This window comes from Schistocerca gregaria, chromosome X, assembly GCF_023897955.1.
Source record: "Schistocerca gregaria isolate iqSchGreg1 chromosome X, iqSchGreg1.2, whole genome shotgun sequence".
NCBI lineage: Eukaryota > Metazoa > Arthropoda > Insecta > Orthoptera > Acrididae > Schistocerca > Schistocerca gregaria.
Window position 1 is genome coordinate 764479375 of NC_064931.1, and position 27686 is coordinate 764507060.

At 39.8% G+C, this 27686-nt stretch overlaps 1 protein-coding gene across 4 annotated transcripts in view; it reads right to left on the reverse strand.

The window, feature by feature from the left end:
* Positions 1-27686, reverse strand: part of LOC126298408 (PRKC apoptosis WT1 regulator protein-like) — a 52027-nt gene that overhangs the window by 16494 nt on the left and 7847 nt on the right. For 2 of the 4 annotated variants that reach the window (XM_049989727.1, XM_049989729.1), the window contains exons 2-5: positions 22441-22559; positions 6534-6711; positions 6111-6210; positions 95-202 (exon numbers count right to left, since the gene is read on the reverse strand). In XM_049989727.1, coding sequence (XP_049845684.1) covers positions 95-202; positions 6111-6210; positions 6534-6711; positions 22441-22555 — 501 coding nt within the window. In that variant the 5' untranslated portion in view covers positions 22556-22559. Of the gene's footprint in view, positions 1-94; positions 203-6110; positions 6211-6533; positions 6718-22440; positions 22560-27686 lie in introns of all 4 variants that reach the window. The other 2 variants (XM_049989726.1, XM_049989728.1) reach the window with 1 other exon arrangement.

The following is a 27686-nucleotide window of genomic DNA, read 5'->3' on the forward strand; positions in this document are numbered from 1 at the left end:
GACGATTTAAACCATATAACCAACAAAATGTTCTACAAGTGCACAGTAATTCATGTTCAAAATTGAACTTATTCTATTTACCCAGATATCTTACCTCTGCAGGTTCACGATCAACATGTTCATTATGTTGTGTATTCCTGCGTGTCTCCGCTGTAACTGACTGAATTTCGTCTTCATCCTCACCAGTGCTCCCACCTGTAGACTGGAACAAAAACAACATTGTTATCTGTTAGCATACTGAAAAACACATGCAGATAATTAGGTTCTCTTTCTTACTGCACGTTTTTCGGAAGTACACTTATGCCATACCAATATTTCACAATTCCTCAATATTTAGAAACTTGCCACAAGGGGCAGGGGGGGGGGGGGGGGCGGGAATCCATTTCGGATGTCTTAGAACTGGCTGACTTTTGGACAATATAACAAGGGTTCATGACCATTCTTATTTGGCCCCAGTATTTTTTCTATCACTTAACATGATTTTAACGTCTGGCCATCGTCTATGCATGTAAAAGTACCACGTTGCTTTGTGGTTCAAATATCGCGAACTGGATGATGTATATGTACTACAAGCAAACTGGGCCAACAGATGGAAGTAGCATGGAATTATTTCTTGCAATGGCACCCAATGCATCTGCAATCACCTGTGTGCACAATTTCAGAATTACATTAGAGTCAGGAAGAAATATAACACACTAAAATTACTGTCAAAGGACTATGATGCTATGCAGTGCATGACCTGTACAATATGTAAGGAAAACTTCACTAAATAGAATCACTTTAGAATGCTGGTAAAATTTAAATTACATACATTAAATTCAGTTGTGAGGATGAAGATGTGGAACACAAAAAAGAAATCCAAAAGCACTGTTCAATTTGTCTTGGAGAAGCATGTTCCAAGCAAAGCCTAAAGAGATGGCAAAGAACCACTGGGGTTTAACTGCTATGTTAGAAACTGTTCTGTAAATAGAACAAGCTTTATCTCAGATTCAAAAGAAGTCAAAACCTAGCTGTTAAATAGAAGCTTAACAAAGCACTTAAAGCAAACAGGAGCATACCGAGAGCAACGAGAGTGGGGGTGGGGGTGGGGGATGGGGGGGGAGGGGGGACCAAAGAAAAATCGGGCATCGAAAACCAGCCCTAAGAATAGATGTGTCTCCACTACAGTGAGTGGTTCATCATTAAGATAAAGTTCAGGTTCTGGATGAATGGTACAATCCTGACAGAAGTGCACGACACATGATTTCGCATCTGAAAACTTGGAAGTGGGGCTAGAGCCCATGACTGCGCCTTGTGAATGGCTCCCTGTAGGTGCCGCTCAGCAACACCAGTACTGGAGGAGTAATACAAAATGTAGAAGCCATCTGCATACAGAGAAAGGAAGACTGATGGCCCTACAGCTGCTGCTAGGTCGTTAATGGCCACTAAAAACAGAGATACACTCAATACGAAACCTGGCGGAACGCCATTCTCCTGAATATGAGGGGAACTATGGAAGGCACCAACTTGGGCTGGAAAGTACATAGCGACAGTAAGTTTTGGATAAAAATAGGAAGCGGGCCCCAGAGACCCCACTCATACACTGTGGCAAGGATATGATGTTGCCAGGTCGTGTCATATGCTTTACATAAGTCAAAAAAGATGACTACAAGGTGTTGACGTCTGGAAAAGGCTGCTCTGATGGCAGACTCGAGGGACAAGATCATGAGTTGTAGAGTGAACCTGGCAGAAACTGCCCTGACATGGAGCCAGTAGGCCACGTGACTCCAGACCCAACCCATCGCCAACACACCATACATTCCAGCAGCTTACAGAGAACGGCGGTGAGGCTGATGGGCCAATAGCTATCCACATCAAGTGGATTTTTACGAGGTTTTAGCACCAGAATGATGGTGCTATTCTGCCATTGCAATGGGAAGACACCATGGCACTGGATCTGGTTGAAGATGATGATGAAATATTGCTTGTAGTCAGACGAGAAATGTTTAATCATGTGACTGTGGACCCGATACGGCCTAGGAGCTGTGTCAGGCCAATGTACAAGGGTGCTGAGGTGCTCCCACTCTGTAAATGGGGCGTTATATGGTTCACTGTGGCGTGTAGTGAACGCCATTTGAGGGTGCGAAAGACTGGGGTGTCGTTCTCTGATGCAGAGGCTGGAAGATAGTTCTCGGCAATCGCATTTGAGTCGGAGAGCACACCATTTATGTTAACGCCAGGGACACCTGTTGGCATCTGGTACCCAAAAAGATGTCTGATCTTCGTGGAGACTTGGGAAGGTGACGTATGGCACCCTATGGTCGACACATACCTCTCTCAACAGTCCTGTTTCAGTCGTTTTATAATCAGGCGAATGCAGGCACGGAGCCGCTTAAAGACTATTAAGTGCTCTAGGGAAGGGTGCTGAGGCAGTTAGTGTCGGCAAGCTCTACAGCAACATCAGCAGCAACTTCCGGCAACCACCAAGGGACCGTCTTACGCCGGGGGCACCCTAAAGAACGAGGGATCACGTTTTCTGCCACAGTAACAATTGTTGTAGTCATCTGCTCAATCATCATATTGATGTTACCGTTTGTCAACAGTGTCCGCAGAGGTGAAAGTTTCCCAGTCTGCCTTGTTTAAAGCCCATCTGGATGGGCATTTATGGGCCTGATGCCAGGGCAGTGACAGGAAGATAGGGAAGTGGTCACTACCATACAGGTCATCATGTACTCTCCAGTGGATAGATGGGAGAAATCCTGGGCTGCAAATGGATAAATCAATGGCCTAGTAACTACCATGAGTCACACCGAAATGTTGGCGGCCCCAGTATTTAAGAGGCACAGGTCAAACTGAGACAGTTAAGTTTTGATATATTTACCTCGGCCAGTAAGCACAGAGCCACCCCACAGGGTGTTAAAATCTCCTAAAAATAGATAAGGTTTACGGAGTTGATCAATCAGTGCAGCTAATACATTCAGGGGTACTGCACCATCTGGAGGAAGATATACATTACAGTTATCTCCAGTGTGATCCTTATGCTGACAGCCACAGCTTCAAGAGGGGATCGAAGGGGCACAGTTTCACTACAGACTGAGTTTAGGACATAAATGCAAACTCCACCAGACACTATTATAGCCACTACGGTTCCTGTAATGTCCTTCATAGCCATGGAGGGCAGGGTCCGCATTGCCGGGAACGAGGTGGGCAATGCAGAAATCAGGTGTAAAGCTCAACAGTTACTGTAGCTCAGCCAGACTGTGGAAAAAACTGCCGCAATTCCAATGGAGGATGCTATCATGGTGAGACAAGGAAGGCACGGAGCATTCAATGAGGCAGTTTACGCCTCAGGGTCAGCTGCTGCCACCGACTTATTGCCGGAGCAGTCTATATCCATTGTGTGTGAGGGTCCAGCAAGATCTAGGTCCTCAGCGGACACCAGAATCTCCACCTTATCCCCAGATGCAGAGCTTGTAGGTAGTGGTGATGGTGTAGGTGTCGGTGTCACCGCAATTTCCTTGGTCTTAGGGGTCTTCTTTTTGTACTTTTCCCACTGCTCCTTGGGTTTCTCTGGCTGGGAGGGGTTCACTGATTCAGTCTCCGGGACTGAGGGTGATCGTGAAGCCCTATGACCAGCTACTTTCTGGCACTTCAGCCACATGTTTGCATCATCTTTCCCATTAGCAGAAAATTGGGAAGGGAGTGACCCAAGGGACCCCCTCCTGGCGAGAGGAGCTGGCTGAGAAGTGAAGACTGGTGTCCCCAAAAGTTGGGGAGGCAGTGCTCCCAAGGTAGGCTGTGCGGGAGCAAAGGGGAAGGGGGGGGGGGCAGCAGTGGCCCCCCTACCATCAAGCAGACAGGTGTAGTCTTCTGGCTCCGAGAGACCGGAATTTGCAGAACTGATGGGGCTACAACTGTTCTCATAGTGGCGGCGTATGAGGAGGTCGTAACAACAGGATGCAGGCGCTCATATTTTCTCTTAGCCTCAGTGAAGGTCAGTCGGTCCAGGGTCTTGTATTCCACGATTTCTCTCTCTTTCTGTTAAATCCTGCAGTCTGGCGAACAAGGTGGATGATGGTCTCCACTGTTGACACAGATGGGAGGCGGGGCGCGTGGAGTATTTGGATGGGATGGACGTACACAGTCTCGACATGTGATGCTGGAAGTACAGCAGGAAGACATATGGCCAAACTTCCAGCACTTAAAGCAACGCATTGGGGGAGGGATATATGGCTTGACATCACAGCAGTAGACAATCACCCTGACCTTCTCGGGTAATGTGTATCACCCTGAAAGGCCAAGGTAAAGGCGCCAGTGGCAATCTGAGTAACCCTTGGACCCCAATGGATGCGCTGCACGCAATGAACTCCTTGTCACTCTAAGTTGGCGCGCAGCTTGTCGTCAGACTGCAAAAGAAGGTTCCTGTGGAATATAATACCCTACACCATATTTAAGCTATTATGAGGCGCGATGGTAAGGGGAACATCCCCAGCTTGTCACAAGCGAATGATGTCCATGACTGGGCACAGGATGCCGTTTTTATCAAGACTGACCCTGACTGCATTTGGACAAGCCTTCCACCTCCCCAAACTTGTCCTCTATATGCTCTACAAAAAACTGAGGCTTTATCAAGATAAAGGAATCACACCAACTCTCGTACATATGAGGTACCGGGCCGAATAAGGTTAGTTGCCATCCTTAACCTGGCGTTCTTCTCATGGTGTGGCCAACGAGGGGAACAATTTAGGATCACACTTCCTTGCAGTGTACTGAGACTTTGAATGCTCAGGGACTGCTGGTGTTTGATCACCAGCAAGTGATGACGTGGTGCACATCATCCTCCCTGATGCCACCCCACTCCAACCAGGGGACCACCCCAGTGGCAGGATGGCCACTGCCAGGAGTCCCAATGCCCCAGGGTGACTGGCATCTACTCCTTGGCATATGTAGGGAGTTAACAGCACAGGCATCAGTTGATGGATCCCTGTGTAGTGAGGAGGCTACAACCAACAGGGTACATGGCAGCCCCACCGGAACGGACTGGCTACCGTGCTGGATATGAGGTGCAAAGAATTCCATGGTCATCGGCAGTGCAGGAAATGACACTGCATAGTAGATGGAGGAAAACACACCCAGGAAGGTGTCCTCGCTCAAGAGATGGAGGATGAGCGGGACTGCAATGCCACGACAAGAAAATGGGCTCACTCTTCGGGAAAGTTTTGAAAAATGCATATCGGGCCCTACTGGGGATCATCACATAAAGGCTGAAAGATGCGAGACTCCTTTTACTTGCCTCTTATGACAGGCAGGAATACCTCGGGCTTATTCTAACCCTCAGGGGGTGCTCTGGTTGGAAGTGTATGGGACACAAACAAAAAAAAAGAGGGAAATACAATCTACCGTCAATGATGAGGAGAGACTATCAAAGCAGTCACACTTCATTTACTACAATGAAAAACGTAACAGTAAGGATTGTACTATTTGCAGTAACAAAGGTAAAAGGTGGTAGACGGGAAACTGTTTACTACTGCAACATGTGTTCCAGAACACCTGGATTCCATCTTGGTTAGCACCACACATTGAAAAAATATAGGGCCTAAGTAACAAAATATATTCAATTAAAGGTACCATGACATGTTCAATGATATGACGTATGTGTAGTCTGCATTGGGTTTTACTTCACCTTGATACACAGGACTAACATGACAAGGTTGAATTTACAGTCATGTCTACTACTGTGGATTTTTGTAAATTAATTTACCTGTCAAAAGTGTAGAGAACACATGGAAATGAGTTTTACACACACAGCTTTACTCCCCCTCTTCAATTTTACTGTATCTGTTGTGCACCCAATTACAAGTTCCCACAAGTTAGCTAGTAACAAATACCTAACGAAGATTTTGAGCGGATAATGATATACAAAAATAATAAAAAATAGTTGCTAGTTCAAGTAAAATTGTTGTCATTAGTGTTTATATTCCCCATTACAGTTAAGGTCATGACACCATGAAAAAACTATAGTAGGAAGTAATTCTCACTATCTTTCTTACTCCTTAAAGAACATTACATTATCCTGCAAAAAGCTGAAGTCAGATGTAGCTCTAAGATATGTATTCTTTAAGAAAACTTACTTCTGTTGAAGGTAAATGAACAACTCCTGTACTGCGCCTCTTTTCACGGAGTTTTCTACGGTCACGTTGCTGTTGTTTCCCTTTGTTCATGTGGTTTGCCCTGAAATACAGAATTTATTTTTAAATATGTGGCTCAGTTAATATCTAATTATTTGTTTCAAATCTGGAGGTAATGAAACAAGGAGCACGATTCTGAACAGTAATTAAATACTTTAACTTCTCTACCAAACTTCACACTATTAAATGATTACTTCCTTGGCAATAGTTGCCATATTTATTGGACCCAAAACATAAAATCCTAAATAAAATCATAGCCAGTAGTACCATACAAAAATTCCAACCTTGATTTTGTAGGCACTTAAAGACAATTTCATTCTTTATCACATACAAAATGAAACAATATTGCTATTTGATTATCATCACCTGTTAACGTGTTCAGTAATGGGTTGTCGTACAGGAACACATCTGTTAATTCTTTTTTCCTTTGCTCTTGATAAAGGCTTAGGACTAGCATCATGATCTGCTGGAAAACTGCCACTAACATTTAGCGAGTCTGCTGTTTTCCCATCTCCTCCACCTCCATCTTCAACATCACCACCCCCTGGATCTAAAAAAATATAGAACAAACTGGACTACACTCACTCAAATTACTAAAGTACAAAATTGTAAGTGCCAACATCATTAGTAAAAAAATTACATAAGATCATTGTGCAAAACAGAAATGAGTTTCTAGGCTTAGAATAAATTCAAAATCGCATTCATCATTGTGTCATTGTCAGACAATCAAATGAAAATGAGAAGATGGGGGAAAAGTTAACTATTTATTATTTCAAAAATAATCACCATAACCATTAATACATTTATCCCAATGAGAGACAAGATAGTCAATGCCCTCATGGGAAAATGTTTGCGGTTGCTTACGGAAACAATTGTACCCGGGCACGCTTCTCTTCTTTGTCTGCAGCAAATCAACAGCCACGAACATTTTTATTCAGGGCTCTGAAAATACGGAAATTGCTTGAAGAGAGATTATGACTGTATGGAGGATGTGAAAGGGCTTCCCAGCAAAACTTTTGCTACCTTGGCAACATGCGAGCTGGGCCACTATGCTGCAAAAGTTTTGCTGGAAAGCCTTTATACAGCATCCATACAGTCCTGACCTCTCCCCATGCGATTTCCATAGATTTTGTATGCTGAAGGAAGACATTCATTGCCATTTATTTGCACACCTGGATATAATCATGGTTTTGTAGGCAAGCAAACATTTTTCCATAAAGGCACTGACTGCCGTGTGTCACAGTGGGATAAATATAGTAACAGTTATGGTAATTACTTTTGAAATAATGAACAGTTCACCGTTTTCCATATATCTTTTTCATTTGAGTGTCCCTTCTCAACAACAACAACAACAACAACAACATGATCTTGAATTTACGGTTACTGTGATTACTTTCGAAATAATAAACAATTTACTTACTTTTTTTCCATTAGTCTCGTCTTTATCCGACTGTCCCTTATACTAATTTTATAGGACATTGGTCTACCAACTGGTGCCTACAGCACTAGTGGGTATTAGTACTGGAAAGGGAGGTTATGATCTGAGGTCTCACTGACACTAGATACCATACCACAGGAATTAAAATCCTGCACCTCTGAAATATTAAAACTTGTGCCTTGAGCACCATACCATTCATTTTGGCAGCATTTCATAACTCTCTTGTTCATTAATATTAGTTATCAAAATCTGAGTTTCTACTTCTCCTTCACAGAGTTCCCCAATTATTCTTACAAAGTAGAGCAGATTTCATCGAAATCCTATGGCTACCATAAATTTCAAGACCTGTGTAAGGTAACTAAACTAACTTCCACACTACAGTTAAGGAAATGTCTTAACACCACACTATGCAAATGATATACTAGAATCTGCTGCTGAGGTAAGTGCAGTTCCTACAATATATTCAGCTACTGTAATCTGGCATTTTCGTGCTACATAATGTTTAATGGGATCCTTAATACATATTAACCACCTTCAACTGGTCAGTCATTTACGTTAGATGTCTCTCTAAATCACTGAGAGATCATCCATTTCCTTTCTGCCTAAGATTCATATAGTAAAAACACTCTCTACCAAATAACAGGTTCCCATCAATCAATGAAACTGTGCAAACTGTCACTAACTCAGGAAACATTTAAAAAACTGACGCCAACAATGAGTATGCTGTCAGTATTGTGATGACACAAAAATCTGCCATATGCACCACTTCCAGTTCAATTCATTTTCATCACTTACAACAACAGTCAACTGCGTACTACCTACACACAAAATAAGACTGCTCGAATTGGTGATGAATGTACAAAGAATTCCCACAGAAGAACAGCCCACCATGCCTTTCCATGTACAATGATTACTATGCAAGTACACGGAGATTACACAGTTGGTGCTTATCATGTACATGTTTACACTGATGTATAATTTGAAGAGCTCATCTTCCAAGACAACAGTCAGCCATCTAGGTTTTGTCTCAGACTAACATCTTCAGCAGCCAGTAATTCAGCAGATGGAGTGACACAGCTCTCTCCTCCCCTCCCCCCCCCCAATCACATCCAGAATGCACACACACACCCCCCCACACACACCCCCACACACCCCCACACACACACACCCCCACACCCCCCACACCCCCACACCCCCCACACCCCCACCCCCCCCCCACACACACACACCCACACACACACACACACACACCCACACACCCACACACACACCCCCACACACACACACACACACCCCCCCACACACACACCCCCCCCACACACCCCCCCCCCACCCCCCCCCCCCCCACACACACACACACACACACACACACACAACCTAAGCCGAACAGAGCACATTAGCAATCTTGCTGGAAGGTGTGATGGTGCTTGTAGCCCTGTCCCCACACTGTTGCTGTATTAAGAGCCATTTTGCAAGAAGAAAGGTATTTATGTTACACGAATATCATTAACACCATACACACCCTTATGTTTGCTGTGTTCGTGTTTTGTATAGTTTATTGCCATATAGATATCACTTCAGCCATATCAAACTGATATCAATTTTGTAAGTTTCAAACATGTACAGGTTTGAAAATATCTTCTTTGTCCGAGACTGTATCAATGTTTTAGCTATGCCATGTCCTGTCTTTTTACATTTTGACTAAGTTTTAGTACATTTGACAACTGGTTGAATTATTACTACTACAATGATTCTCCCTGGTTTGTGGAAACCAAATACACTTCCACTACCCAATCATACCACTATGTTACACAACCGAGTATATCAGTTTGCACCTCAAAACAATATTGATCACATACTGGAGTTCTTTATGTATCATTTTAGATCCTGAAGTGGGAGGCAAACCAAGCCATTAATATTTCTTTTTCAGGTTTGGCAATTTATCAATACTGAATTTTCAAGTTAAGCTTTCTTTGGTGAGCAGCATTTGTTCCACTGAAACAGACCAAACTGTATGATACTGCAAAAACAATTTTGTAACTATACGGAACATACCCAGACAAAACTGCTGGATTGCCAATGTAGACATGGACTGTATTTCGACAACAGCTTGGACAAATTCCACAGGGCTTGCTCCAGCAGCATGGAACTGAATAATTAAACACATAATTCGAACATTACAAGTTTAAGCACGAACTACCTTTCACGATTCCAGCTGCAAGTAAATATTTCTCGATTTAACGCTATGGGCACAATTTCATTTCTCAAAAGGTTAGTTATTATTAGTTAAAAATGCACAAGCATTCAATTCCAGACTTTGTTACTGGGTTTAATTACACTACCAAGAGACAATTGACTTTTATTAAAGTTGTTAACAGCAAGTACAAGGAAAACAATTAGCAGTTCAATCTTTTATAACACTGAATTCTACAACACATGCAATGGGAGGTGAGCACTGAAACAGTGTGCAAGAAATGCAACTTTAAAGGTGCACATTTAACTTTATTAATTTCGAAGTAACAACCACACATGCCAACATGCGTGCTTTAAAGATAGAGAGATCGAGATTCTTTGATACCCCAGACAAGTATGAAACAACTCAGTTTCATTTCTGTATGTTTTATTGCCAATGCCTGTCATCATCACATAACTGTTCAAAAAGTATTACACACACAGTCAAAAATTGCTGCACATGAATTCTTGAAACATATTAAATCACTGTCATGTGTTTGTAGAATTTCTGTTAACAAATGTTCTACTGACTTTCTTTTCAGTGTTTTTATTTTACTTTTTCGAAAAATATTCACCATGTTTCAAGGTTTCAGAAGAGCACTAAAATTGCAATTGAAGTACAGCTCTGCAATTATTCCATTTTTGAAAATATCTGTTAAAAATAAAGTCTACACAATTTAAAGAGGCAGTAATGATAATTCTACGAAAAATAATACTAATACAAGTTTTACTCCAATAACTGCATAAGCATCAGATTTATATATGGAAATGTGCTCTGAGGGTAAGGTACAATAAAAAATACAGAGAATGAAGATGGATTTCGATATTCTGATGGTAATTTTGTTGCAAACATGATACACATGGAACTAAGGTGTTAAATTCATTATTAAGAGATTCTCTTTGCAACTGCCAAACAAAATAGATGTCACTATTGTGGTGGATGGGACTTGCAGCTACACGTGGAACAGAATTATGGTATGATTTTGTGTTTTTAAGAAATGTGAAGTGCTGATAAATGTCTAGATCCTCTTAAATGCAGATAAAGTTGCAGGATCAACTGAGGCCTTACGACGAACTTTTCAATAGCTAGTCTGAAACTTTTTGCAAGTATACAGTTACAGCTAAAAACAAAGTTCTTCACAAAAGATACAACACATATGGTTCTCTCCCAAAATCTATAGCTCAGTGATGCTGATCTTTTAAGAGGGAAGGTAAGCTGCTGAACCTGGCATATAATATGCCACATCTAGGTACTTCAGTTTCATATTTGATTGTGAAGTTCTTGTTTCATATTATCTTCACATGGGTTACACTTTTTGTATGTTAAAAAAATGGTACTTTGTGTCAAAAGTCTGATCTTATAGGTAAGATTTGTGCAAAAAAGTATGTCAACATTTACCACAGTAATTATGCTTTACCTGTCTTCTGTGGAATGGTTAACAGATCACAAACTCTGTTCAAAGTTTAATATTATCAAATACATTCAACTCATGTGCTGACCAAAATAGTTTTTTATTCGGAAACTAAGGTTTGTGGGAGGTAGGTTGGGAAGATAAAAATATCCAACTTAAAATTCTGGCTGACAGCCAATTATCTTAGCAAACAGTTACAAGGTATGATCTTTTCTCACATCTGATGAGTTCACTTAAAGAGACATTTATGATGCACTCAGCTTACATTTGTTTCTTATGCTGTTGATTACAGGAACCTATGATTCAACTGCTAAATTCCATACCTGGGTAAAGTATGTTCTAAGAGTCTCACCTGTATGATATGGCTTTCGGCAAATGACATCCTCAGCATTTGTGTCTGACAAAGTATCAGTAAAGTAAGTGATATCAACCATTATGTAAAACTTCTAGTTTATTAAAAAAGCTTTAACTAAGGTGAACCAACAATATTTTACATTACTAAATGAAGATATTGGGGGACAGTGGGGACTGGGAAGGAAGGTTAGAGTTTCAACATTTCATTCTTGAGAAACCTATTATGAAAGGATGGAAGATTAGTATTTTAGGTCCTTTCAATAATGATATCATTACAGATGGAGGAAACAACTCTGATTGGGGAAGGATGAGGGAGCAAATCAGCTGTGCCCTTCCAATAAAACCATCCCAGTATTTGACTTAAGCAATTTATGGAAATCATGGAAAACATGAGCGGCTAGACAGGGATTTAAAATGTCATCCTTCCACATACAAGTGTCTTTCCTCTGAGCCACGTCACTTGGTAAAATGGATCATTGGCTCAGATATAAAAATAAGTGGCCATGATCTGTTTAAGAAATAATTCCAACATTCACTTCAACCGATTTAGACTACGTATTGAATCATCTCACATAAGAGGGAAAAGATTATTCAGGTCACTTGGACAAATCAACTAGCTATGCGACTAGTAAGTGAAGCATGCTCAAGTACTAAAGTTCCAAGAATCATCAGTTTGGTGCTGGTGTCCATTTTGATGTAAAGCCCAAGTTAATATCTCTTCAGTGCCGTTGACTGTTGATGTTGTCAACTCGTCATTTTAGAGGACAGTTAATTATACTTGTGCTACTTGTTTCAAAGCCATTCCAATGGTGCAAAAATGGTCCCTTTGTTCGCAAAATGCTTTTTACAAAAAAATTTAAAAGTGTGTACTTGAAGATATTCCAAAACATTGAACTGTATCTGAAAATAAATCTGACTAAGTGAAGTGAAGAGTAAATTTAAAGCTCTTCTTCACATAACACACATATTGCCTTAACCTCTAATTGCTTTGGCAAATTTTTATCAAGCCCCCAACATCAAACCCATATTGACAGAAGAATTGTGGAATATACTTAGGCCTGATGAGGGCATTGGCCAACCATTTGACACCCCATATCTCCTTGTAATAAACAGGTCTGAACTATTGATCATATAGTTAACACAGAAAGGGAAATGGCAATCTTAAGGCTGCAATAGTGTGCATTAACACATGCAATAAATTAATGTTAATAAATGTAGAAAAATATTTCTGACCGGTTAGTAAAACAAGAAGCTGATTGTAGATTTATAAATGACACTGTTTTCTCCATCAGTCACCCATTCGGCAAGACAACAGTTCAAACCCACCTCTGGCCATCCTAATTTAGGTTTTCTGTGATTCCCATAAATTCCTTCAGGTAAATGCCAGAATGGTTACTGTGAAAAGGCATAGCCGACTTCCTTCTCCATCCTTCCCTGATCCGATTGCAATGACGACCTCACTGTTTGGTACCCTTCCCCCAATCAACCAACCAACCAGTCACTTATCTATAGCGAGGTAAAAAACTTGTTTTATTTATATTTATCAACAGTCGTAGCCCTCATAATGCCATTTTTTATGGGCAAAATATTTAGAGTGCAGATCACTTGGTCAGTCAATATCAAATACTTGTCTCTGGGGATGAAACTGTTTGATATTAATGGTTACAATTTGAACAATTTGAGTATTTTACAACGCACTTTGGATGATGATGGGAGAAAAAAAAAAAAAAAAAAGTAAATATATCGAAGGAGCTAATGCTATACTGAGAAGAGTTGTATGAAGTCAAAATTACTGCAGGCAGGGAAATGCACTAAGCACTCCAAAAATTTGAAAATAAAATCCCATTTAGCAATCTGAGAAAAAAGAAACAGATCCTACAGGGCTTTGAATTCACAGTCAGGACACACAAAGTCATCTTGAAAGTAGGGCTGTCAAACTAGCACTGAAACATTGCTCGAGTCATCTGTCAGATAATGAGATGGCAGCATTTAACGGGATAGCACATTGACTTAAAACACAATCACGACATCCTTCTTTGTTGGATGTGTCGTTTCCTTGTACCGCATTGTGTCCATGTACCCAGCCAAAGACCGCCTCCTTGCAACAGTGTTGAAGCCACGGTAAGGTATCGTGGATGAGCTGAATCAACTGGTCTAATGGATATATTTGGCCACCTGCTTCTAGCACACACTATGGGGGTCGAAACAGATGAGAAACATTGTACAGTGATGCTTGTGAATCCACTCCATAGCAGTCATAATGCCATAAACTCTATACATAATTTGTAAATTGCTCCAGCAGGCATACTTTGAAAAATCTATCAGGGAAAACAGTTCAACAACAGAGGGAATTCTATTGCTGGATCCACCCATACAAACAGCTATAAAAATGTGGTACATACTTTAAACTGAACAAAACAGAATTGTAAAAATGTATTTTGAGGTACAAATTTTCTTGTACTGAGTCATGCTTATAATCACTTTCGACCTCTGAAGATGCAAGGTGGCAATTTGTTCTATTCCTGGCTTGAATTCTGATGTCCGATTTATTGAGATCCTTGACACAGTCAGTAACAAGTATTGTGAATGACTTGGACACATGGGACCAGTTCCTGAACAGTCACTTAAAGTTCAGATAGATTGCCTCTGTAAATGCTAACGAATGGAGTGAAATCAAGATTCTCAGCACCTGCCAAATCAGAGGAAGACGCCACCAAATCCAGAGTGGTGGTTCACCAGCCTCTGCAGATAAGACTCTGAACTGGGGGGTCCAAAAGGCTGCAGCTGATACCTGGTTGCCCTCATGGTGGACAGTGGCTAACAAACCAAGGCAGTAAGTATGGACAGATCCATAAACAATGCTGCCAGAATCTAATCATGATCTGACAAACACCCCATAAAATTGCAGAAGGTGGGACTTGTCAGTGTCCAACACCTTTATGCCGAAGCATTTTAAAATATTAACAATTTGAAGCCCTTTATTTACAGGGGCTTCAGGTGCAGGAGCCAAGTTAACTTAGAGTCAAACAGTAGGCACTAAAAGCACACATTGTCCTTAAAATGTTAAAACTTCAGTGAGCACCATAAAAATTGACAAATGCAGTCTTCTCTTGTGAGAACTTAGAACCTGTTTTATTAACCCAAGCTTCCAGCCTCATCGTGATCAGCTGTAGTTGTCTTAAGACTGGAGAAAGATTAGAAGACTCCAAAGTCATTCACAGACAAAAAGTATTAACCCTGTTAAATGACTGCTGAGGAGATGCCATTGACAACAATTACTGTGTGACACAGTACACTGCCTTGGAGCACCCCCATTTCTCTTCAACATAGCAGTCAGACGAGGCATCACCATTGCATTATCAAAAGCATCTTTCCATGAGGAAGAACAGGATACGAAGTGGCAGGATAATAAGTAGCAGACATCCATGTAGCCCCCATTCATGAAGTTGGTGAAGGATGTTTTACCTCCATACCTCCAAAGTGATGGTGTATCTTTTTGCAGGTGAAAAACCACACCAACCAAATTGCTTTTGGTGTAAGAAGGAATCCTATATCACAGTCTCCCATAGAATAAAGAAGTCAAGGGCAGAACAGTAGTGCCTGAAACCACACTGGGAGCAGCTTAGATTACCTCAGAATTCGATGAGCCAGACAAGATGGCAGTTGAGTATGCTCTCTAGAGTCTTACCCACACAACTGGTAAGGGCTATACACTCTCATGATCAATATGATCCTTGCCTGGTTTCCATAATGAAATTACTATTACCTCCTTCCAAGTTGTGGGGTATTGTCCATCAAACCAGATCTGATCGAAATAAGATAGGCACTTGCCTTTGGCTCCAGGCCACTATTGACTAAGCATGGCATAATTAGCCTGATCTTGTCCTGGAGCAGTGTGTCTTACCACATACAGAACTGATCCCAATTCCCGCATGGAGAATGAAATATTTTAGACCACCTCATTAGACAAGAAGAAGCAGAGCCACCTCATCTTCACAGTGCTACATAACACCTAGAAGGCAGGAGATAGTCTGGATGACACAGTGACGAAGTGTTCAGCTAAAACACTTGCCTCGCCTGTGCTCTCACAGATCTGAAGGTACAAAGGTTTTCTGCAAATGGATGTTGTTTGAATTCCCACAAAATTGCACACTTGGCTTGATTACCTAATGACATTCATCATTCCACAAAGAGACAGGCCATCATCGAAGATGGCCTCCCATTGACCACCGTCTGAGTCAGCAGATGAATCAACACTAGAAAGTTATCACTAGAATTCAAATCTGGCCATTTTCCACTGGACCAAGTCTGCAATACCTGGGGAGCAAAAATAAAGGTCAATAGCTGAAAAGGTCCCAGTAGCTGTAGAAAAGTGTGTCATCTGACCAAGGCAATTGATAATTCAATCTCTGACATGTGGTAGCCGAACCCTACAGAACATTGTGTGCATTGAAATCCCTCATGAGGAGGAATGGGTGGAGTAATGTGCAAGGGAGTTCTGTCAGTGCATCTGCATCCAATGGATCATGAGATGGAAGATGTAAACAATACACAGTGATTTTAACTGGTGTGAGAACTTCCACTGCTACTGCCTGCATGGCTGTGTTAAGAGGGAAAGAAGAGGAGTGGCATCTGTAGAGGTGGTAGCCCCTTAATACAGGCATGTCTGTGACTTTAAAATGAGTTTCTTGTAAGCAGATGCAGCAGCTGTAATTTTCCCAAATGTGATTTGTACCCATTCAAGTTCCACTGCAATATGGAAGTCCATGTGGGAGCCATTGATTAGCGATGGTTGTCCTTGTCCGTGCCCATGTCCTTGTTGTTGACCCTTGGCAGTGGTGATTTACTCAAGAGGTCAGAGGGAACATTCGACAGTGCCTGGGTCTCCATATGGATACCAATATCGTTGACAGTAAAGAAACTACCAGAAAGGGAGACTGCTCGCTGACACAATGGTTTAGCTGCCACTTCAACTTCAAACATCTTTCTCCTTACTTAAGGGAGGGGTTGCTTGCATGGATAGAGGGGACAGTTTAGTGGGCTTCTGATGGTGAGCAGTGATATTAGCTTGAGGTTCCAAGTCCATCGTCGTCGACGGCTTCTGAAAGATTTCAGGTTTGAGTCTAGCTTCCCCCTTCCCCGACATGTACACTGACAACTGCATGTACTTTCGCTTGAAACTGTAGTCTGGGTTTGTGTGGAGACATCACATTCAGCAACTGACTTCATAAAGGCCAATTTGCAAGTAGTGAACACCGGAGATCACATAGCTTTTAAAGCTTTTTTAGCTTCGCCATAGGGTATGTGCCTCTAACTCCTAAATTTTTCTTTTCTTGTTATAACGATAAATGTCCTGCCCCATACTGCATCATCCCTGGAGCAGGTTATACATTTCAGAGGAAGTGTACAAGAGTTGTCCAATTTGTTAACTGAGCCTCCACAATTTCCAATTCTAGCCCACTTGTTACATGCCGCCAAATCTTTGACATTTGAAGCATAGCGCTGGGTTGGTAAAACGTAGTTTAACTTTAAGACCGATGTAGTCTGCAGGAATATGTTCAAGTAATGCTGAAGTGGTGAACATTTATTCCAACATTTTAGTCTTTTTCCAACGTGCCACTGGCTTTCCCCATACAGTTACGCAATTCTGTGACACATTATTTATTGGTATCTTACCTCCTCACGGTTGATCTCTAGGAAACCATACCCTTACAAAAGTTAAGAGTGTTATACAACTCTTAACTAACAGGATAGGCCTTTGATTTCAAAAGATCAGATAGTCAGTTTGAAATGGCCCAGAGAGTACCCACTGGAGACTAATCTCAAAAGCCATTCATCTTATAAACACATAGCACACCTTGAGGTTGAGGACTTTTTCTTTCTTTTTTCCTTCAGAGGTGTGTGCCTTGCTCATGCTCCAGGCAGTGAAGTTAAGCCCCTCCCCTCCCCCCCCCTTTTCTCTGTAACACACAATATTCCACCATCATGTCTAATAATGGTCCCTGAAGCATGCCTCGAGTTTAGAGTAGAAGGGGTCTCATGGCACTGGACTGTCCCCACCTCGGGAAACACAGGGTGGCCTATCCACACACTACCATTGCTAGCAGAGCTCCCTGGGAAACACACAGCTCTCCAAGCCCTAACTTGTGAGACACTTTTCACGGCATCCCTCTGCTGAAACCCGTCCAGCTTTGATGACCCTACTAGTAGATGTGCTACCGCTGTTATGGCCCTTTGTGTCACTGAGGCACAAAAATCATCCTGTCAGCGCTGAAGGTGTCTAAAATGAGGTGGTGCCACTGGGAGGCTAAAACATAAAATGGCCTAGATACTTAATACTGTCTTATAAATCAGTTTTACAGAGAGCATCTTACTGCAGCTCCTCCTGAAAGTTGCCATATTAATGACAAAATACCAAGTGCACCATAAGATTGCTTATAAAGTACAGATGTGTGAGGGTGGGCTGGAAAGTAATGTCTCTGAATTTTTAATGTGAAAACTCTTAAAACTTTTCAGATAAAACTAATGTTATTAACAGCTTTATTCTTGAACTCTACCAATTTGCAGCCCTCTACTAATAGAGGGCTCAATTTTTGCATGTAACACAGTGGTATGTAAATTAAATGTGACAGTGTGCGAGAGACAAAAAAATGGTCATTAGTCCCCTAGAACTTAGAACTACTTAAACCTAACTAACCTAAGGACATCACACACATCCATGCTCGAGGCAGGATTCGAACCTGTGACCGTAGCAGTCGCACGGTTCCGGACTGCACGCCTAGAACCGCTGCGAGAGACAGCAAGCTGTGATACAGTTTTGAATTCAAGAGTTTGTCCACACTTGGAGCACCCTCTCCTTCAGCATGATAACGCCAGACCACATACAAGCACTGCAACATCTGCAACAATCTGACACCTGAAGTTCACTATCATCGATCATCCTACATGTAGTCCCTATTTGGCCCCATCAGATTTTCATTTGTCTTCCAAACTTCAAGAACACCTTCGAGGACATACTTGGAAGGAGAGACAGCGTTGGTCGTATTTTGTTGTTTTATTAACCGCAAAAGCTTAGAGCTTGTTGACAGCGGTGCCTACCAATGTAAATTGTATATTACAGCACTGAGGATGGTCACTAAGTGACCAAAAATCGATTTTGCGGTTAATAAAACAACAAAATACGATCAACGCTGTCTCTCCTTCCAAGTATGTCCATTATCTGGTCGTGGTGCACAGGACACTCCATGGAGTCGCTAATCAATACTTTCGAGGACGTCACTTTGATAGTGATGAAGACGTGCAAATGGAAATGGAGGGGGGGGGGGGGGGGGGGCACCATCAATAAAGTCAAACATTCGGGAGTGACAGTATCAAGAAACTTATCTCACTGGGCGAGAAGTGTTCGTCGCCAGGGTGACTACGTTAAGAAATAAATATATTAAAAACAAAGATTCCAAGACTTACCAAGCGGGAAAGTGCTGGCAGACAGGCACATGAACAAAACACACAAACACACACACACAGAATTACGAGCTTTCGCAACTGGCAGTTGCTTCGTCAGGAAAGAGGGAAGGAGAGGGAAAAATGAAAGGATGTGGGTTTTAAGTGAGAGGGTAAGGAGTCATTCCAATCCCAGGAGCGGAAAGACTTCCCTTAGGGGAAAAAAAGGACAGGTGTACACTCGCACACACACACACACATATCCATCCGCACATACACAGACACAGACACAAGCAGACATATTTCAAATATGTCTGCTTGTGTCTGTGTATGTGCGGATGGATATGTGTGTGTGTGTGTGTGTGTGTGTGTGTGTGTGTGTGTGTGTGTGTGTGTGTGTGTGTGTGTGCGCGCGCGAGTGTACACCTGTCCTTTTTTTCCCCTAAGGGAAGTCTTTCCGCTCCCGGGATTGGAATGACTCCTTACCCTCTCCCTTAAAACCCACATCCTTTCATTTTTCCCTCTCCTTCCCTCTTTCCTGATGAAGCAACTGCCAGTTGCGAAAGCTCGTAATTCTGTGTGTGTGTTTGTGTGTTTTGTTCATGTGCCTGTCTGCCAGCGCTTTCCCGCTTGGTAAGTCTTGGAATCTTTGTTTTTAATATATTTTTCCCATGTGGAAGTTTCTTTCTGTTTTATTAAGAAATAAATATGTAGACATGGAGAATGAAGATTTAAAATGTTAATAAATTTGTTTTATTTAAAAAGCTTTATGAAATATCACAAAAAATTGAAAGCATTACTTTTCAGCAAGCCCTCATGGATGTAACAAAATTGATTAAAACCATAGTAGTCTTGTTTTCATCACTGATTCATTCCCTCCCTCCTCCCCTTCCCCTTCGCCACCCCAAGCACCCTGCTTGGCTTTCATCTCTGGCAGTGCTTTGTGAATCTGAAAACTGTTGTGTAAGCTTTAAAGCACTATTATTGCTTCCTAGACAACTGATCACAGTTTTCATGTCAGAACGACAGCAGCATTCCTTCTTCAACAGTACTTTGCCTAGAAAACCATATGGAATTTGAAAACCAAATTTCAGGCTGACAACACTTTATTAGTATCATATCATCCTACAAATCATGAGATGTTTGAACTACAGGTCCAACAAGATGAAGTCTCTAATACGCTAAATTAATGATTCTCAAACTGTGGTCTGCAAATTCGAAAGCGTACATATTGGCTAACTTCACTGGTTTCTAACTAACTATGGGATTAGTGCTTTTTATTTTTTATATGTTTTTATGACACAATCAGAATAGTATTTCACAATGCTGCAACTGGTTTCAAGCAGCCAGGTATCATTTCCAGACTAAAGGCACAGGCTGTAAGCAGTTTTTATTGTGATGTCAACAATACTGAAGCCATTTCAGTATGTGCCTTTAGTTGGAAGATGACAACTGGCTTATTTGAAATGATTACAACACAAAATGCTGATCTGACAGTGTTGCAAAAAATTAAAAATTAAAAACAAAACTTAAGTCAATTACAACTTCATGACCAGACAGTAGGTCATTTTTCCTATGGATTAGTGTTTCACAGTTCTATAACAACATTCATCAAGCTTGAGTTTGTGATCATCATGAAAAGTTTACAGTGTGGCTACTGCTGGGTGATGAACAACATTTTCTCGCTAGAAAAGCTACAATAAATATCTCTTACAGGAAGATCAAATGCAGTTATGACCTCTCCCAACACTGTAGCAACACGAATTACACAAACATTGACAATTTATGAATGATATTGAAATGAACACAAATAGTAATATGTCAGAAATCAATATCTTTTCCATCATTATGCTGTACCCTTTGTACAGTACTGGAAGATACAGAAACTATACACAGTTTTGCCACAAATTAGTACAATGAAGCTAGTGTAAGACAGCACAAACAGAGCACAAAAACTCATGTTAGATTAGATCTGCAGCACAAATATTTTAAGTAACTGGAAGTGATTTAGAGCTCCACCATAAACCCCTGTTTCTTTAAAGAATCATACTCCCATGTATAAAACAACTTCATATGTCTGATTACTTTACAAATGAGTTAACATGTTAGATATCTGACTAAGCGCGTAAGTAAGAGGAAGTTTTGGAAAGGTCTGAAATTGTGCTTAAAGTTTAAAGTCACTAAATATTATCATCATGAAACACTAGATGAATATAGTCTGGGTAATCTGTACTCTATTTTAAGCGAAACCTGGTTTTTCTTGCATTTCAATGTTTATGACATTGTGTCTCTTGAACTGGGTGTTGTACAATGATAATTTTTCAGGTACATTCAATGGTGAATGTCTATACTGCCTGCAAACTGTGTTGGTAACAAAGACGTAATAAACTAAAAAGTCATGCCTGATGCTAAAGTTTTACTGCATGACCAGTGAAAATGGAGAAATCATTTTTTCCTTTCATCACTTTGCAGCAGGGTATTAGAAAGAAGTAGTTTTGTAAAGGTTTGAAATCCTGACTCATGTTTGTCGGAAGTTGATAAGTGCTCTCATTCTCACATACTGGATGAATATGGCTGGGTATTTGCGTGCTGTCAGTCACACTGTATCAAGACAAACACACAAATTTCTAACTGTAATACTTGCTGTACCGTGTTCAGCTTTTAACATAAGACTATATCTTAATGCAAAGATTAGGACATCATTTTAAATTTTTAAATTTGGTCAATAATTATGCAAAATATTGAAAATCATTTTTGTTGCCTCGAGAAGCCCTACTAATGATACAAGACAAGTTTTACATCATCAGTGACTCATGAAGGGTTGATGCTTGGTCCAGCACCTAAAGTCATATTTGAACTAAAAAAATAAAATATGGTCATTAACAAAAATTACAAAATATATTTAAAGTCACAAACTGTAAATTTAAATTTGGAGTCTTGAGAAAGTGAAATGTGATCCCCCGCCATTTTTGTTGCTGGCTTGGATCTGAAGTCATAGTGAAATCTGCATTTTAAATTTCACCATGCTTTTTATAAACAGTTAATTATCAACATTCATAGGGCATATGCAACATACCGCATTCTCCAAAATTAAAAGCTTCACACAATACTTCCTTACAAAAAAATAATTCAAAAACCATCAAGCTGTAACCGGCGCACATGCATACACAAGAACATTCAGCTTACTTGCCTTATTTTCGTTCAGAAACAAACAACAATCCATAGTACAGGCCCTATGTAGGCAACAATAATGCTGCCAGTTGTGAAGAAAAGCAAAAAGGTATGTTGTAAAAACTAAAACATTACTATCACTAATAACTAAAGCAGTAAAGACTTTATAAATGTCTCTTTAGATTACAAGCATATGTGACAAAATAAATTATTCAAAATCACACACCGAGTCTTGCTGGAGGGTTAACAGTACGGGCCCTTGCTGTCCTGATGCGTGAACGCCGGGAAGACAATTCAAAATCATTTTCAAGGTCTTCTTGACTCACAGAACTCGATGCCATTGTCCTGAAACACACATTACTTGAGCAGTGATTCTTGCTGCTGTGGAACATCAGACCACAACAAAACAAAACTCATGCACACAGGGCACTGCATACATGTGTAAGAATAATATGGCTTCAAAATTTCAATGCGTATCAATAACTGCTACGATACCAAGAAAAATGACCCATCTGGGTACACACCGATCACAAATCCTATCTTTTCCCAATCCATCTCTACCATTATACTTATGGAACAACAATAGTAATATTCCTCAACAATAAGAATGCTTCTGGATTAATATAATAAGTTTGTTATGCATTGACTATATTCCTTCACTTGGTGAGTGAAAAATACTCTTAAGGGATACCTCCATCACAACCACTGGATCTGCTTTAGCCTCCCACATGTCCACAACAGCCATTGATACACTGTTCTGGCACTATCCACGATTCCACTACATGCATATTTACAAAGTTACACACATAATTAAAGTAACTACATAAGATGTTATGATTGAGATATGTGCCTTGACAACTGTCATGAAGTACATGCCACTATAAGCATGATACGAGATGAAATTGGAAGAGATCACAGGTGTCTCTCTCCTAGTGGTTATTTTGTTTCCATAAATAAATCAAAATGACAAACATTCACTCAAATAAGTAAAATTTTTGCTCTATTATTTACATCACCTCGCCTTTACAGAATATTCTGTCAACTTCTAATTTATAAAGTGTTAAGTTGTATCAACAGACATGTTTATAGTAACTGATTTTGACATTCAGAGTTTATGAATGGTGGGCTCCATGTGGTTCTTAAGTTGTGTAGTGACCGTAAACCATAAAGTTACCAAATAAGCAGCAACCAGTCGCAAAATCACGTTTTATTTATTCACTTTTGCAATCTATTTCAACTGATTAACAGCCATCATCAGTGGTACAAATACAAGAGTAAAAATAAAAATAATTAACAACAGTGACAAAGCAATGTAAAACCAGTTAAATGTATGTAGACACATTAAACCATTTAAAATGCTCATACAAATTTACCTTTCAACGAATATGTGCCCTGAGTAGTAATAGTGTCTTAAGCAGACGTCAAACAAAGTGATACATTGAGAATTGACTATGACAGCAAGAAACCATAAGGGGGCCCTGCAAAGCAAACCCACCCTCTATGTGAAAAGATACAGCTAAGACACACAAAATGAGGTAAAATATAATGATATAATATTAAAATATTTACATAAAATGGATATAGTGACAAAGATTTTATCAACCACATAGTACAATTATATACGCCAAAAAGCAATTGCACAAATTAGTAAAAAGGAACAAAACATAGATGAGAAGCACACCAAAGAAAAAAAATTTTAAACTTTCGAATATTTTTTTTTTTTAATTCATTATCATATTATCGAAAAGCAAAAGTTAATCTTAATGCCAAAATGTAAAATGGTGTTGGCATCCATCTAGCGTACAGCTAATGATATTCAGGAAGATCAGATTTTTTTTGGTAGACGGCGCCACATTACTGAATACACATGTAATGTAAACTAAGTTGAAATAAGAAAATTACGGACACGAACAAAACAAACGTATTAAAGAAACAAGACAAAATGCAAGAATAAAGTGCTAGCACACTTTGTACATGGAAAAATTAACACAGGCTCGATAGGGTGAATTGAGAACTCTTAGGGGCTCTTACGGTGTGCTTGTGTAACATGAGGCATAAATCTACACCATATGTCTGTTGGAGGAGCCGACAGGACGGTGAAAGCCCAATTAAAGGGTGTCAACGCAAACTTGGTCACAATAACATCATTCATATCACCAATATATTTATCTCCCCCCCCCCACCCCCTCTTTTCACTCTTCCCTCCTCCACCCCCCCTCTCGTCTTTCTTTGTCCTATTAATGTCCATTCCCATCAAGCAAATTCTCAGCAAAGAGCTCCCAAAAATGAACTCCCTTCACTATCACCTGCTCATTGAGAAGGCACACGCTAGCTGATCTATGATGATTTAAGATCTCCATATCCTGTAACAAATCAAGATAATTTCCTTTTCGCTCTATGTAATAACCTCACATGCATCTCAATTCGAGGAAGTTCACATCCACTATTAATAATGTGGGCTGCAAAATTTGACCTATCAGCAGCGTCCTTTCTGTCAACAGTGACATGTTCAGCAAATCTAGTTTCAATTTTCCGTCCAGTCTGACCTACGTAACATGCTTTACAGCTAGGACAAAGTATTCTGTAAACCCCCGAATGGTGTAAAACTTTTACTTTATCTACGCCATAATCTAAAATTTGTCCCAAATTATTCTTAGTTGAAAAAGCAATCTTAACCTTGAGTTTCCTAAAAACAGCTTCAACATTAATACTAACTGCCCCTTAGTATGGCAAAGGAATATTTCATTGTTTCATTTTCCCCTACAATTACTTCATTTGCTCCCATGTCTTTATATTTTTTGGCAAATTTTTCATAATTTTTTTGAAGAAAATGGTAGTGGATAATCACTAGATTTAGGTATGAAAAAAATAATATCTAACTCAGTTTTACGATCCTCTTCAGAAAGTGGGGTACAGAAAACTTGATTAAATGCAAACATGAAAAACGCCATTTTATGCTGATTAGGGTGGGCTGAATGATAGCACTTTATTTTTGCATTGTGTCCTGTTTCCTTAATATGTTTGTTTTGTCCGTGTCTGTAATTTTTTTATTTTTATCTCAACGTAGTTTACATTACATGTGTATTCAGTAATGTGGCACCATCTGCCGGAAAAAATCCGATCTTCCTGAATATCATTAACTGTACACTAGATGGATGCCAACACCGTTTTACGTTTTGGCATTATGATTAACTTTTGCTCTTCAATAATATGATAAAGAATTTTTTAAAAAAATTTTCTATGGTGTGGTTCTCATCTATGTTTTGTTCCTTTTTACTAATTTGTACAATCACTTTTTGGCACATATAACTGCACTATGTGGTTGACAAAATCTGTCAATATATCCATTTTATGTAAATATTATAGTATTATATCATTATATTTTACCTCATTTTGTATGTCATTTCTTATCATTTTTATTTTAGCTGTATCTTTTCGCATAGAGGGTGGGTTTGCTTTGCAGCGCCCCCTTATGGTTTCTCATGTCATAGTCAATTCTTGATGTATCACTTTATGTTTGACCTCTGCTTAAGACACTATTACTACTCAGGGCACATATTCATTGAAAGGTAAATTTGTATGAGCATTTTAAATGGTTTAATGCATCTACATACATTTAATCGGTTTTGCGTTGCTTTGTGCACATTTATTCATTTGGTCACTGTTATTAATTATTTTTATTCTTTTATTTGTAGCACCGATGATAGCTATTAATCAGTTGAAATCGATTGCAAAAGTGAATAAATGAAACATGATTTTGCAACTGGTTGTTGCTTATTTGGTAATTTCATTCAGTGTGTTTTCTACAGACTAAACATGTCCATAGAAACCTCACTCAATCTACAATACCAGCATCCTGATACCACCTACCACCATGACTGCATAATTTTTAGAACATAAAACATTTTGTTTACATAGAACAATTGACTATTATCTATACTGCTCACACCCTGTCTAAATGGTGAGGTTTTGTAAAGCTCTCCAAGTACACATTGTAACATACCAAAAGGAATAATAGTGCCTAAGGAAAAGGGGAAAAAAATGTCATTCAAGAATATTCAACTCATCCTTTTTTTAATTTATAAAAGAATTCTTCATAAATGTCTCATTTTTGCAATATATCGTAGTGGCATACATATGCTGTAACTCAAAATTTAGGTAGAAATTAAGAATACCAAGCAACAAATATGACAGAGCTAGCCTCTTGCCTATATTTGGGCGACACTTTGCCTGCTTTTCTAGCAACTTGTTCCATGTGATCTTTTAATCAACTTGATTATTTTCCCTATTTTTAGCAGGTCCTTTCAATTGGGGGTCTTACTGACTTGGAAATAATGCACAGAGTGCATCCCAGAGGCGAGATTGGGGAAGGGAGTGATGTAACAAGGTGACAACAGAAAGGCATCTGGCTGCCTCTTAAACTAACCATGCTAACCCTGATCCAAAGCAGAATGAAGACAAAAAAAGTTATAGCTAAGAAAAATAACACTTTGTCAAAAAGACAGTGTTCAGAAGGTTGCATCAGTGTACATAGTAATAAAAATATAAAGAACATGTTTATTTAGTTACTACTACTACTACTACTACTACTACTACTACACCACATGTCCATAAGCTGCCAGGATAGCATAGGTCTGTGAGCTGTTACACAGTATACACAAAATGAAAGTATAAGTTAAAGGTTGCTGAAAGTAGAATACTGCTGGTTCTTGCTGGGCTGACCACTTCTTAAGATGCTCTCAAGAAGAGTAATTTGAGTTTTGGTGAGCTTTGTGGCAATAATAATAATAATAATAATAATAATAGTAGTAGTAGTAGTAGTAGTAGTAGTAAAATGTCGTAGTTATTATTATTCCCTGGATTCCCATTAATTTTATATTTAGACTACAATTAACTTGTACCACAGAATTATGGCGAGTGTAGGTAAAAATAGGTTTGTTTCTTAGCATATGGAATTAAAATGAACTGTATTTTCAAATAATTTCTTTTGAAAATGTAACGGACATGATGAGTGTCAAACTGGTTTTAAAATGATCCTGCCATCATTATCTGCATCCTCATGTACACCCATCATGCACAAAGAAAGTATGCAAGAAGTGAGTTTCTTTATGTTGCCTTGTGAGCATTTTAAGATTAAGTGTAAGGGAAGATGTATCTTAACTTCTAACTGGCAAGTATAATGATGTTTACATCTGTTAGTACAGTAAATAGACATTCTCAACTTTTTAGATACAAGGTGTAACATAACTGAAATAGGAGGTTAGACAGGTAAAAATCAAGAATATTTTACACACAGTTACGAAAGTATATACTGCGAGAGAGAGAGAGAGAGAGAGAGAGAGAGAGAGAGAGAGAGAGAGAGAGAGAGAGAGAGAGAGAGAGAGAGAGAGAGAGAATGGGGAAAAAAATTTAGCTATCCTTATCTTCATACAAGAATAGGTAGCTAATAATACTGTCAAACATTCAGTCTCA